This window comes from Neopsephotus bourkii, unplaced genomic scaffold (genome assembly GCF_033783945.1).
Source record: "Neopsephotus bourkii isolate Nb327-2 ecotype Australia unplaced genomic scaffold, CSIRO-AGI_Nbou_v1 NB_894, whole genome shotgun sequence".
Taxonomy (NCBI): domain Eukaryota; kingdom Metazoa; phylum Chordata; class Aves; order Psittaciformes; family Psittacidae; genus Neopsephotus; species Neopsephotus bourkii.
The window spans coordinates 2,843,679-2,858,290 of NW_026901388.1; the positions used below are offsets into that span (position 1 = coordinate 2,843,679).

Sequence of the window (14,612 nt, forward strand, 5' to 3'; positions counted from 1 at the left end):
GTACGAATTTTTAATGTTCACTTGAACAAAGAATACAGTCCCCAAAAGTCTGAAATAGGAAGACTTCACTGTAAATGCACAGAATGAAACCTGTTTTGTCCTGACTGTTGGACCTTTTCATTCAGCTTATCTTGCTCTCCACCAGATGCCAGAGGAGTGGCCAGCCCTTCAGGGTTTCCAGACATATCCAAATCGTGCAGGAAGAGAGCATCTTCTACTTTATGCCTTGGGCTGTAAGACTTAAATGTTCTTATCCTTTCACATCGTGGCAAATTTAAGCACATTACAGCTCTCTTCCTTAACAGCTAAGATTGATAGGGAGTGTATTTGTGAATAAAACCACCTCAGGGAAGAATTTGTTCTTCCTCTACCAATATCCAAAATGGTTCTCAGAAAAGCAGCACAAAATAGATCATTTCCAATAAATGATACTTAAGTAATTCCAGTGAATGACCCCAAAAAAAAGTACATACTAAGGAACAAGCACTTAGTCCATTCCAGACTGGTACTAAAGTTAATTGTTTGGCCAGGGTCACTGTGCAAAACCTATTTAAAGTTAACTTGATTGCTCTTTTTCATTCAAATGAGCAAGAGCACCAAACCAGAACTGATGAGGATACCAGCTACCCACGGGTGACTGTAGTCAGCACAGCAAGGGGCTTCTCAAGTTATCAGACATTTTAATAAGGAAATATAGCAATAGCTACTTGTTTGTGTTTATACTAAGATGGAAATAATATACCACACATTCCAGCAACTCCATTATCCTGTTTTGCATATGTCTCACGCTATCTCAAGGGTTTGAGAGTTTATGTAGCAGTTCATGTGGGTTCAGCTGAACAGCTAATACAGAACTGGAATATATTATTAGCTATAGAACAAAGTTTTCTAATGAATGTACTTGGTTGATGTTGTATATACAGTTCTTCTCCATAGACCATTATAACTGTAGTCCTGGGCCTATTCTGGGCTCAGTTCCCAAAAAACATAGAACTGGTACATTTTCAGCATATTTGCAGTAAAAATAACAATCAAAAAGCAAACAATGTCAATTTCTCCAGAAACTCCCTGGTTTACCAGTTAACTGCTCGTCTAAGCCAGCTGTAGATCACAGTTAATAAACACTTCTTGTAGTTTTCCACGAGCTGTCTCTGTCTCTAGACACTGATTTGCTTTACATATTCTAAACATTGTTACTCCCTCTCCTAAATACCATTACGTTGCTTTTTCCATATGAACTACATCCCCTGGTGACACTGCTAACAAGGGCATAAGAAATGTTCTTGTGCTCATATATCAAAACTACTGCTGCTTCTGCATCCTTCTCAAAACACTGTCTCAGTGGTCACTCAGCCACTACACACAGGGTGCTCCTGAGCTGACAGACCTTGAACTCAAGCACATCTTCTCACACTTCAAGATCACCTAGTTTCAGTCCCCCTGCCATGGGTAGGGACACCAAGTTGCTCAAAGACCCATCCAACCTGGCTTTGAACATTGCCAGGGCTGGGGCAGCCACAGCTTTGCCTGTGTCTTGCTGAGTGACCCTTGTTGCTGTTTTCTAGCTGTGAACCTCCACAGCAGAGGGGAGTGTAAACTCAACTCATCCAGCACTGAAGCCAGGTTTCTCCAGCACACAACTTTTGGCCTTTAGGTGTGATGTGGGGGAAGGCTCTTGCCAGGCACCATCCCCAGCTGCCCTTTGCTACTGTGGCCTTTGCACTGTGCTGCTTTCGTGGTGGCTGGCATGCTACCTTATCGGCAGTTTACCGATGGAATTACACCCTTTCTTCCTTATGTCACGCGTCTGCAGTTGTTCCCAAACATCACCCGCTGCCCAGCCTGCACCACAGCGTCAGCTGCAGTTCGGGACTTCGGTGACAGCCAGCAGGACGGCACGGCCAGGGGAGCGGTGCGCAGATTACCACGGGGCCTTCAGGTGCCACGCTCAGCATCTGCGCGTGTGTACGAGCCCACTTGCAGGGCCCTCTGAGGAGGCCTGGGGCTAAGAGGGGATCGGCGTGGCCCAACCACGGCGGGTACTACAGGCAGGGCGTGGGGGGCTAACCTCCCGGGGGGCAGCAGTGAGGGCGGAGCCAACCTCTAAAGAGCTGGAGAGGGGCGAGTCCGACCGGCGGTGGCAGTTGCTGAGGGGAGTGGATAAGCGGGCTCTCGGTGAAACTTCCCAGTTCGTGAGGGAGCTTGTTAGGGGCGGGGGAGAGCCCTGAGTGAGGTCCGGGGCAGGGAGCTAAGCTGCGGAGAGGTGGCGCCTGTGCCAGAGGCAGGGCTGCCAGACGGGTGTGAGGAGAGAGCCTGGCGCTTTAACCTCTGCCCCTTCGCGGTCCTAGTTAACACCACACATTTTTAAGTCACCGCAAGCTAACCAGGGATCGGTGGTGAGCTATGAAGCACCCTAGCTTGCTTACCTGAAGGACTACAGGCACCCCTCCATTACCCGGAACTGTACAGCAGATTTTCCTGCAGCTTGAGCAGTGTGGCCCTTGCTAACTGCTGTGTGACCTTTACTTTTGCTAAATGTTTTTGAAGCTGTTTCCTGCGGCACTTTTTTAAGCAACTGCGGTGGGCTATTGCCTTCTGCATTTCTGCTTCTGAGATGACAAACCTTGCTGTGATTTGTCTGACACTCCTCTATTTCATAGAATCATAGAATTGGTTTCAGTCAGAAGGGGCCTTAAGGATTATCCAGTTCCAACCCTCCTGCCACGGGCAGGGACACCTTCCACTACAGCAGGTTGCTCAAAGCCTCGTCCAACCTGGCCTTGCACATTGCCAGGGATAGGGCAGCCACAGCTTCTCTGGGCACCCTGTGCCAATGCCTCACCACCCTCACAGGGAAGAACTTCCTGATATCTAATCTAAATCTACCCTCTTTGAGCTTAAGTCCAATTCCCTTTGTCCTGTCACTAGATGCCCTTGTAAAAAGTCCCTCTCCAGATTTCTTGCAGGCCCCCTTTAGGTACTGCAAGCTGCTTTAAGATTTCTCCCCGGAGCCTTCTGTTTTCCAGGCTGAACAGTTTTGTTTTGGTGTGGTGTGGTTTGTGGTTGGTGTGGGTTTTTGTTTTTTTGGTGTGGGGGGGTGGGTTTGGGTGTGGTGGGTGGGGGGGGTGTGGTGGGTGTTTGGTTGTGTTTGGTTTTGGGTGGGGGGGGGTGTGTTGGTGTTTTGGTGGGGGGGGGGGTCCAACCAGACCGACACCCCCAACCTCCGGTTACCTGAAGGCAGCCCCGGCCCCTCCTCCTCGCCCCCCGCCCCATGACATCACACCAGGTGCTTGCCCACCTCCTCCCCGGGGGCGCGGTCTCTGCAGCCCTCGGTGGTCGGAGGCGGGGCCGCGCATGCGCCTGGCACCGGAGGCGGCGGGGCCCGTTGGGAGCGTATGTGCGCGCTCGCTGCTCGCGTGTGGTGGGCAGCGCGCGAGGGGTCGGGAGTGTGCCGGCCTCTGGACGGGCTCGCGCGCTGGCCGCCGCCATGCTTGCCATCATCGAGCGAGAGTTCCAGGAGATCGAAGCCACTAACGACTGGCAGGCGCGTTATCTGGTGAGCAAAGGGGGTCGCTCCGGCTCTGCCCCCAGCCGGCGAGCAGCAAGCCAGGAGGGGGCCGCCGGTCGGCAGCGCCGTTGCCGGTACGCGCCGTCTCAGCGGCGAACGGAAGTTGCAGGGCCCCGGCTCGGTTTTCAGGTGCACGCAGCGGAGCTGCGGGCAGGCGCTGCGCATGCGCCGGCGGGCGGCCGTCGCTTCTCTGGGCGGGGAGCGCTGGTAGGGCGCAGGCACTGTAGGGTGCCGGAGCGCAGTGCGCCAGCGCGGGCTCGGGGCGGTGGGGCTCCCGTCGCTGGGTGCCGAGAGCAGCTGCGGTTTAGGCGCGTGAGGTTTATCCGAGTGGCGTGGTCTGGGCCCGGTGAGGGTGCGTCCTCCGCAGTTTCCAGGCAGGGTGGAAAGTTATACCTGATGGTATCCCTCCGGCCGAGGCGCGCTATGTGCCCTGGGTTCCCGGCTTTGCATTCGAAACCGCTGCGCAGCGGTTCCTTAGGCACCCGCTTAGCGCCGGCAGCCGTCTGTACCGCTGCCTTCGCCTGTTTGGCGTGTGCGGCAGGCCTGCATGGTTATCTGTCAGGAAGTAAGCGCCCTTTTCTCTAGAAACAGCGAGACTACTAACTTGCAGCAATAGTGTTTGGGTCAGTTCTATGAAATCGACTTTACATATAAACTTGCAAGACTACAGAAGTTATTTGAACCAGTATGTATTTTCATGGAATGATTTGGATTGGAAGGGACTTTAAAAGATCGTCTAGTTCCAACCCCTTGCCATAGGCAGGGACACCTCACTCTAGACCAGGTTGCTCAAATCCCAGTCCAGCCTGGCCTTTTTGACATTTTACAGTGCTCTTTCACAAATGAGGGAAAAGAATCTAAACCAAAAATTCTCTTTGATAACTTGTAGTTAGTAAAAGTTTTGCGTTTCCTCTGTTAAATTAGCCATGTGTTTGATTTATGTGTGCTTCAAATACATTATCTGTAGGCAGGTATTATGAAACTGAACTGTGGTTTGAATTTAACAGGGAATAGCAGAAATAAACTGTGCTAAGTTAATGAAATAGAAGTTTTAGGTAAGAATTCTGCAATTGTCATTTTTCATGAGGTAAAAAAGTACCTGCACGTCACCTATGGTATATCCAGACTGAGCAAGTCAGCTTTCCCATGGCATTTTAATACTGTTTGTGTGCTCTTGGAGAATTAAACTGAAGAGCTCTTCTAAACTTGGTATACGTATATCCTAATTTTACTACACATAAGCTGGAAAATATTTTTAAATAAAGTTTTTTGTATTAGGATTTTATGTTTTTTCTGATTTTGTAGATTTTGCAAATTCAGGATTTTTGCTCAGGGTACTTAGCACATTTGTATTAGAGTAAAACTGGCAGTACAGATCTGTTTAAAAACACAGAGAAAATAGAAAATGATATTTTTAAGTAGCATTTATTTAATTCTTAGGAAGGTATTTTTCTGTGATAGTGGTGTGTAAGAAACACGCGCTTGCCCTGAGAAGTGTGAAGTTCTCTGAAGAAAAAAAAGTTGGGTATTAGGGTTTTCTTATTATACTTCCTGATGGTAGATTTGCCCTTTGGTTCCATGAATTTGCCAGGACTTGTGGTAAAATCACATGAAGCTTGGAATATTTATGCTGACTTGCAAAGCTCCTCTCCAATCTGAATTAATGACTGAAATAATAATACTGATTTTCACTTTTTTTGTAATGAAAGGTTTTTTTTGTGTAATATGCCTTATGTTACATCTGGCATCTGGTTTGTTTCTTTAATTTGCGCTGGCTGAATTGTGTGTGTGAAAACTGATTTTAGACCTAGTCTAGCATTGCTCCTTCATCGTGGGTCATGTTTAACTACAGCTATATGGGTTGAACTGTCAAACCACCAAGAATCATCTTGCGGCTGTTAACAGCAGCCATAAAATAATAAACTAGTTAATTTACTGTTGTGGGGACTTATGCTGCCAGTTGGTGTAAAGGAGCTAGCAGTACACTGCTGTTAGTTCTGTCTGATGCTCTTACTGCTGTGGGAGTTAATGTGCAGTCTGAGGTAAGCTCTGAGCATAATAAATAGCTGGGTGCTTTTTCCCCTTTGATCCAGCTCCATCAATTGCTTACCAGATTGTGCCTATGTTGCTTTGGTGTTGTTAGCCAAATGTGGGTGTGATCCAATGGCAAAAGCTTGGCCAAGAATGACACACGTGTTTTCTGAGTGAAAATAACACTAGTTGTAGTAAAGGTTGATTTAAAATGTTAATTATTAATAACCCTGCTTAATTAGTAAGCTTGAAAGTCTTACAATAGCATGTGTAGGAACTGATCTTAATCAGCTGACTGGCTATAAGTAAATTGCATTTCTTGTGTTTTAAAGGAAATTCGACATAAATCCAGTGACTACCCTCACAGAGTTGCAAAATACCCAGAAAACAAAAATCGGAACAGATACAGAGATGTTAGTCCATGTAAGTATCTTTTCTGTAATTATTGCAGTAAACTTTGTAGATTTTATGTGGTCATTGTAGGTTTTGTATTTTTTTATTTTTGTAGACATGGAACCTATGATAAATATGGTTTTTGTGACACATTAACAGAGGGAGAAAAGTGTGCTGGTTAAACCATTATGCTGAATAGTGAATGAAATGTGATGGAAAATCATAGTTATTAGTATATGCATTGGTGTTTGTGAGCTGCAAGGTAATGTTTTTAAGGTATTCATAAGGCAATATTAAATAATTATCTGTCAAAAAATCAACATGTGTGGAGCACAGAAATTAAGTTAATAAGCTTTGACTAACAGTTCCTTTTTGGGCTAAGTGATTCTATACATTTATAAGACTGTGGATAAAAGCCACTCAATTTCTACTGTTGCTTAAAAAATACTTGATATTTCGTTTTGTCTGTTCAAAAGAATATGTGCTTGAAGTTCTTAAGTTTTCTCAATCAAGTAGATTTGGTATGGAGTACTTCGTATTTTACTAACTGCTGTAAAATGGCCTTTGTGACATAAGGATCTTGCATCTCAGATGAAGACAGCTTTTTTTTTTTGCCATCTTCTTTGTTACTGAAGTGTGGATTTTCTTTCAACATTTCAGCATTTACTTTAGAAACTGGAATCCTAAATTGTTATAAAAGGACATGGAAGCAAAAGATTACCAATATGTAGTTACAGTTGGAGAAAGCTATTGTAAATCATGTTCAAAAGGACTTGGAGGGGGGAACTAGTACAGCCTTAATTTTTCTACAAAATATTGAAGTTGGAACAGGTAAATGTTTGTGTGTTCTTTAGCACAGTTTCCCAGAGCACCAAAGGCTCATAAAAGCCTTCTTGTTACCAGATCAAGAGTTTTTGAAGGGTTTCTGGTGTACTGGGGCTTTTTGGTTGAGAGCCTAATCTGAATACCTATTGAAAGATTTGGGAAGTACTGAACTCCTTGTTTCCAGTTGAAAGTTGCGGTAAAACAGCCTGTGCACAGCACTTCTCGAAATGCCACGAACAGGGTCTTGTGTTGAGTCACACTGGTCAGACGCAGTGCTGTGTGCTGCTCATCAGACTGCTGCCAGAAGGCAAACTTGCCTTGTAGATTCACACCAAAGGGATCTAGTCTGGCTTAATGCTGAATCTCAGTACTGCACTCACAGCCTTTTTGCTGTGTCTGGAGGGCATTCCCTAGTATGGTTTGTTTGAAAAGCTTACAGGTCTGAAGAAGATGTCTCAAATTAGTCAAGGCTTAATAAGTTATGCTTGTATGCTCAGTACAGGGAGATAGGGTTCTGCTGGGCCTTTGTTGGTCTATGCAGAGATACTTATATGTCCCAGGTTTGCTATCCTGTTGCAGCACAGCATTAGCATCTTACCGGTGGTAGAGTAGATTATGTTGTAATTACTTTCTGTTTCATACCTAAATTGGGATGGGAGTTATAAGAAGAGAAATTGGATTTGAACCCATGAGACCCAAGTTCTATTCCTGGGTCCAGTGTTCTATACAGCTTCTGTGGCAGAATCTGTATTCATGCATTTACTGTTTCTCCCATCCATGGATTTAATTTCTTAGGCACTACTGGAAAGAGAATGGCAGTTTACCTTTAATGTGCTTGTGTTTTTGTTGTTTGTTTTTTTTAAAATAGAGTATTTCTAAAATAAATGTTGTTGTGTTATTTAAGTAGCATCTCATGATGCCTGCAGGAAGAGGTGTGACTTGTATTCATCTCCTGTAGTTTTTTGGAGCTCAGAATTCTCTTTAATCATGGCATAGCATGCCTTCTACAATAGTGAAGAGCACCAAATAGCTCTGCCTGGGCCATGACAAAGCCTGCTTCTGAAATGCTTGTTGAGCCAGGAGGAAATTAATTATGTGGTTGTATTAATCCCTGGACCCTATGCAAGAGCAGAGAGGCACTTAGATAAAATCTAGCTTTGAAGTAGGAGTTGGGCTCAGGAAAGGGTTACTGTCATTACATGTTGGTTGACATGGAGTATAACACGATGACTGAACTAAGGTGGTGAACTATGCAAAGCACATCTCTGTTTTTTAGCATTTATAAGAGAAGGTTTGACTTGGGCACCAAGATGGTCTGCAGAGCTGGGTACTAGGAGCAAGGCTGTACAAGGAGGACAGAGCAAAATACTGTGTTCAAACTAATTCCTATTTAATTTTACATCTGTGTATTTTCAAATATGACTCATAATTTTTTCTGTAAAAATGGTGAGAGTTGGGAAGAAAAATACATCTGAGAGGGAATACATGATAAATAACATTGCAAGACAGCAGTAGTTCAGTTTCAGAGCAGCTGGGGTAAAAGCCGTGCAGTTTGGTCACTTGGTGAACACATCTAATTGTGGGTGGTACACAAGGAATTGTGTTGCAGAAATGCGAGACAGCTCAATCTTGAACAATCTTAACATCTTGGTCCTTCACTTTGTGAATTTCACTGCTCTCTAACAGTGTTTAAAAGAAAAATGGGTGTTGATACCGATAATATTCTCTGAGAGTCAAAGGCCCTCAGAACTAGCAGTTAAGCTTTTAAAATCTAGCTACTTGAACATATTGTAAAATGTAAGATATAATTGAATGAAAATGTTTTGTTTCTCCATAGCGGTGAAAAAGTGGTTCGTTAATCTAGATAACAGCCAAGCCAGTGTAAAATCTGAGGTGGTATGTCTGCAAGAGGAATTACAGAGATTATTCTCTCCTATTGGTAGATGTCAATTACAAGTGCAAGGAAAAATGCACTGGGCTAATTTGCCCCATTTCAACCATAATACACAGGACAGGTATACTGATACCAATTCATGTCCGTTACATGCATTTCTAGATAAAAGTTGGTTTCTGTTGGCAGAGGAAGGCTCATCATCTTTGCCCACTGCAGTTGAGTTTCACATTGTCTCGAGTTGCATAAATATTTTTCTTAGTGTCCAGTTTTGTTGGTTAAAGAGTTATGGTCTGTATAAGTTTGGTTGGGTAAAAGCCCTCAAGAGTTACTGCCTAGCCAAAAATAATAAGAGTCTAGCAGTTTGCTATTAGTCTAGAATAGGGAGCAGAATATTTTGGCTACGTAGTACTACTGAAACAGGAAGTTAATCTGAAATAGGTTTGGTTTGACAGCCAGTCATTTCCTGACAGATGAGACCATTTCTCAGAAAACATTGTTAAGAGAGGAAAATAACTCACAAGATTATTCTTCTTCAGTGATAACTTTAATGAAACTCTAAGATTTCTGCTACTACTTTCCTTCTAAATCTTATCCTTAGGTGATATCAGAGGTGTCTGGTGTCTCAGGTTGACTGTAAACACCTTTAGAGGTCTGCTTACTGTGCTCTCGGATTTAGAGGCAAAAAGGAAATCCCCTTGGCAAAATTAGCAGGATTTATTATTTCTTTTACCTTTTGCTTCTGGAAGGCAGGTGGGGGTTTACGCACCTACCTAGTTTTTATCTTCAGCTTTCCTTTGTCGTGTGGTATGTAGCCCAGTATGTTAGATCATCTGGACGTTTTCACCTCATAGATCACATGGCTGTTGGAGGATCTTGAGAAGTAGTGATTGCTCTTGCTTTCTTCCTTTGGCCATTAGTAAACTTTGAGTTGAACCTTTTGACCACCCGTTTACAGTTGTGACAGAGTATATGCCAGGGAGAGAGGAACATGAAGAGTATGGTGCTTTATAGGGAGCAGAGCTGGGAGTGGATGGATTTTGCACATAGTGCTGATTAATTGTCATTGCCAGAATGTTCCCTTTCTGTCCTGCATTTGTCCTGTTTATGTACTGAGAACAGAGAGTTGTTCTGTTCAGTATAAGCCTACTGCACTTCTCGTTGTTTGTCTTAGAAGCTGACATTAATGATTTTTATGATGTTACCTAATGATTCTCTGAAATATCTTGTTACCAGAAACATGGTATGAATAAACTCAACATGATGCTTTTGGTGGTACTTCTTTCTTCAGGGCTGGATCACTGATGTGAACTTTACTGTATCTTAGGGATTTTTTTTACAGTTCTGCTTGAAAGTGTAAGGAAAGTGCAGTATTTATGCATATGTTCTAGTTATGAGTGAGGTCATGCTCTGTCCCTGGCAGTGTTGCAGGTCTTTGAGCAACCTGGTGTAGTGGAAGGTGTCCCTGCCTGTGGTTTGGAACTAGATGATCTTGTAAGATCCCTTCCAACCCAAACCATGCTGAGATCGATATGATGGCATTCGTTGCGTACAAGCAGTGGCAGGGTGGGGGAAAGTCACATTGCCTTTCCTTTGCCGTAGGCTACCTCTGAAACTTGAGACTGCACATCTGATGACAGAATATTGTAATTTGAATAATTTAGCAGCTCAGACTAGATTTAGATTTAGATCAGTGAAATGAAGGGGATTTGCTGGTAGGCAGGAAAGGGTCAGACTGGGTCACTGGGATGGCTTATGGCTACATGTTTTATTTATGACTTTCTTTAATCCACTAAGTAACATTTCACCCTTTTTGTTGTTAATAGCTTTGTATTTAGGGAGCCACAGACATCTCTTGGAGAAAAGATAATTTTAAGTTACACAGTGGTCTCAGTTCTAGAAACACAGTTGTTTTCAAACATTAACCTGTCATTAACCAACTGCAAGAACTGTATGATGTAAAATGCCATACATTTCATATCTCAGTTTAACTGGATATGTCATTTTCTTTTTAGCAGAGAGTGGGTAAATTGATGTGTAGTGTGAAGTCTTGGGCTTGTTTGAGACATGGGGAGTGTTGTCAATGGTATCAGTGGGACAGGGTTTCATTTGAAGTGGGTGATAAGACTTTGCTTATTGGACAGGGTCATTCTGGGAGTAGTTTTCTTAGTGTAGAAGCCAGAATGAGAAACATTTTTAGGGTTTCCATTTCCTTTTCAGGCTGCAGTTTGTTGAAATAGAGGAATTAGCACTTCAGAAAATGAGTATTGCCTGATAATATTTTAGTTGTTGTGGGCATGGCAACATTTAAGATAAATCTTTAAGATAGGAGGGTTTAAGACGGGTTTATCATTCACATAAATCTGAAGTACTTTGTAACTGGAAATGTTTCACATACGGGAAATACGTTACAGCTAACTTGCTGTCAAAAGTTGGCTTGCTTCATCTAATTCAGAAGAGCAAGCCAAGGCTTGAATGAGGTTTCTAGGTCATTGTGTCCCTTAGGAACCTTTTCCCTTGAAAGAAGAGAAGTCAATATATTCTAGTGGCTGTCTTTGTCCTGTGGAGTGTATGCCAGTGTGTTTGTAGCAGTTTCAATTGGGGTGAGAAGGGAGGCTGTCCGTGCTTAGAATTAGTTGTTAAAAGTGCTTTAAAAAAGCTTTGTAGTGAATTACAAAGAATGTTTACAAAGAATGCTTTGTAAACATGAAAAATAAATGGAATTTATAACAAGGAAAATATGAGGCTGCAAATTAGTGTAAGGATTATAGCAGGAAGCTTCACTGTGGCCAGGGCAGTTATCTCCTACTGGCAGCAGTACAGCAGCTGCTGCTGGGTGATGAAACTGTTAACAGTGCTTTGCTCACGTCATCTTTCCGAGAACAGGAGTACCGGTATGTGTGATTTACTATAACAAGATCTTAAGTTTTTCCTGTTGGCAAATGACATGTAATATTTACAAAGGACTTGATTTCTCTCCAGTACAAACATTTCAGATAAAGTGATACATGAAAAGAAAAAGTAGCACTTTCCTATCCAGACAAAATAATACGAGACTTTACTTTAAAATGCACATGGGTCTAAATTTTATTGTGTCTTGGCTTTGATAATATTTTTTTTCTCATACAGAGGTATCGTAAATTTTTTTAAGGCTCCTGAAAGTCAAGGTGGTGTTGCCTTAGAGTTGGAATGCTAATGAAAACAGATTAAACCAGTAATTTTCTCATACTTTTGTATTAAAAATAGGTTTTCAGCAGATTTCTGTTCTCTGCACATTTGTGACTGCATATAAAAGCTAGCAGCTAAAGGAGGTAGGATAGCAACCCCAAATCTCAGCTCTTAAAAGATATATGTAATAATCTACTGTTGACTTCTTTCCTTGAATCCAGCCAAGATCCTCTTTTGACAGTTGCCAAGAGCAGATAGATGAGGGAGAGCATAAAAGCAGATCAAGACATAGTAAGTGTACTTTTCCCAGATTTCCAAACATACGGAAAGTATTTAGAAAGTCTTTTGAGCAGTTCATAGAACAAGAGTCTAATTCAGTACCTATTTTTTGATTCCCATCAGCTTTTTGCCCGACTGTGGTCATATTCATAGATTTCTCAGATAAGCCTCGTGCTGCATAGACTGGCTGTGATATGGGGACTCAATCTGAGCTCAGCTGTCATAGCTGCACTGAATGTGATACTTGGAAAAGTGTGCTGGCATTCTAACAGCAGCTGTGTTTTCTACCCCAAATGGGTTTTGTGAGTTTGACCAGTCAAACGTAGGTTAATAACTGGCATTGCACTGTAATTCATGCACAGCTCTGTCAGGTTCTTTATGGAATCTCTTCCATCACTTTCTGAAATGTGTAGAAGTCTCTTGAATTCGAGTTTGCTATTTTTTATTTACTCACAAGCAGTCTGTCTAGGCAGTTGAGCTTTGGGAGGTTTGCAGACAGTCTCATTTCCTGGCATGCAGTTATGTACAAATTTTAAACTGAAAATGCATTTTATTTAGTACAATTCTAATAAAACGGCTGAAGGATTACTTGCTGTGAGCAAGTCTGATTACCTCAGTGGCTCCTAGAGGGTGATAAATCAGATACTAAAAGATTCTAGGAACAGCCACAGTGATTTTTTTATTATGCAATGTTTTAGTACAACAGTCTGATAATCTTTCTCATATTAATGTTAGAATTTTAAATGGAGTCCTTTGTTTGCCTCTGCTACAAATAGGGGAATTTTCTGTCTTGCCTGTGTAATTGTGATGAGAGACTGAAATGGTGTAATTAGATTAGGCTTCATTTAACTGAAACATTTGTTGAAAAGGTACATTTTGCATGTGTCCCTTTAACTGAAACATTTGTTGAAAAGGTACATTTTGCATGTGTCCCTTCTGCAGTATCCTTAATTTGTATAGTATTAAACAATAAATTACAGGGAAAATTAAATTGATCAGAGCTTGGTTTGAATTATTTCAAGTAGCTTTATTTGGCTTTTTAAGCCATGTAAGTTTAATTATATGATTCTGCCTCAATCTGTGAAACTTAAAAAAAAAAATCGGAATTCTGAACTGAAAGGAAATCATGCAGTGGAGTGACCTGGTGTGATAGGACAGTGTGGGTTGTAGTGCTGTCGTGTTGAGGAAGTGCAACTGTCAAAGGGTTGCTGTGAGCATCTTTTGGCATGTATAGGAGGGTTGTTTTGGTTGGGTTTTCTTTTCCAGAAAACTGGATGTTACAAGCTTTCTGAGCAGCTTCTATTAAAGCTAACAGAAATTACTCTGATGGAAGGCTGAGGGAGCATGAGACAGGCAATTATTATAGTGACATGAGAAATTAGTTTCATGTATATTTGTAGTTTACCATTTTGTTACTACTTCTGAGTTTACTTAAGAGTTTACAAGCAATTGCTTGTCAAACCTAAATTTGCCTGTTTTGTTAGAGAGTATTCATCAAGGTGGATGCGTCATTAATTCTTTATTTTCTTTGAATTACAGATGATCATAGTCGTGTAAAACTGCAGAATGCTGAGAATGACTATATCAATGCCAGCCTAGTGGTCATAGAAGAAGCTCAGAGATACTATATTCTAACACAGGTAGGTAGTACTATGTTATTACAGAGGTTGGGAATCTGGGAGAGAGGGGTTGTACAGTTGTAATTTGTATTTGGATGATTCCTTGTCTCTGTGAATTACATGTATTTGATATTAACTGCCTGTTTGGTCTAGTTGTGAACACATTACTTTGTATTTTAAGAAAATTTTCAAGGGAATATTTAATTATGAATAATATACTGCATATAAAGCTTTTCAAGTATTTCTTGCTCTTCACTTCTTTTGGAAATAGGTTGCAACAATACTTTTACTCTTTATTTCGTCTTGTATGTTCTGAGCATGTCTGCTTTTCTCCTAAGAGCACAAGAATATTAATGCCCAGGCTGAAACATCACTTCCCTGAGTTCTTACTGGCTTTTTTGGGGTTGTTTTGTTTTTTAAGTACTGGGCTGGTCTGTGCAGTGTGGTTGCTTTCTTGCCTGTCATTTCTGACATTCTGTTAATAATTTGTTTAAACTTTTCAGAGGAAGGCTTTTTCCTCTCGACCCAGTGAACTATTTAACTGTATTCAAACACTGCTTACTTATACATTCTTACACCCGTTGATTTATTTTATTATTTTTTTTTCTTAACTACACAGGGTCCACTACCTAATACATGTTGCCATTTTTGGTTAATGGTATGGCAGCAACAAACCAAAGCAGTTGTTATGCTGAACAGAATTGTTGAAAAGGAGTCGGTAAGTAATATTAGATCTAAAGTTGCAGAGTAATCTACGTAATTTTAGTACAGTTAAGCAGCGATCGTTACGCTAAGAGCAGTCGAACTTTCTCACCAGTGTACAACATGACGTGTGTTT

At 41.9% G+C, this 14,612-nt stretch overlaps 1 protein-coding gene across 5 annotated transcripts in view; it reads left to right on the plus strand.

The window, feature by feature from the left end:
• The first annotated feature begins 3,323 nt into the window (after nt 1–3,323).
• Nucleotides 3,324–14,612, plus strand: part of PTPN2 (protein tyrosine phosphatase non-receptor type 2) — a 29,816-nt gene continuing 18,527 nt past the window's right edge. Inside the window, exons 1-4 of one of the 5 annotated variants that reach the window (XM_061357413.1) lie at nt 3,324–3,556; nt 5,932–6,022; nt 13,695–13,795; nt 14,394–14,492. In XM_061357413.1, coding sequence (XP_061213397.1) covers nt 3,488–3,556; nt 5,932–6,022; nt 13,695–13,795; nt 14,394–14,492 — 360 coding nt within the window. In that variant the 5' untranslated portion in view covers nt 3,324–3,487. The remainder of the gene's footprint in view (nt 3,557–5,931; nt 6,023–13,694; nt 13,796–14,393; nt 14,493–14,612) is intronic. The other 4 variants (XM_061357412.1, XM_061357409.1, XM_061357411.1 and 1 more) reach the window with 4 other exon arrangements.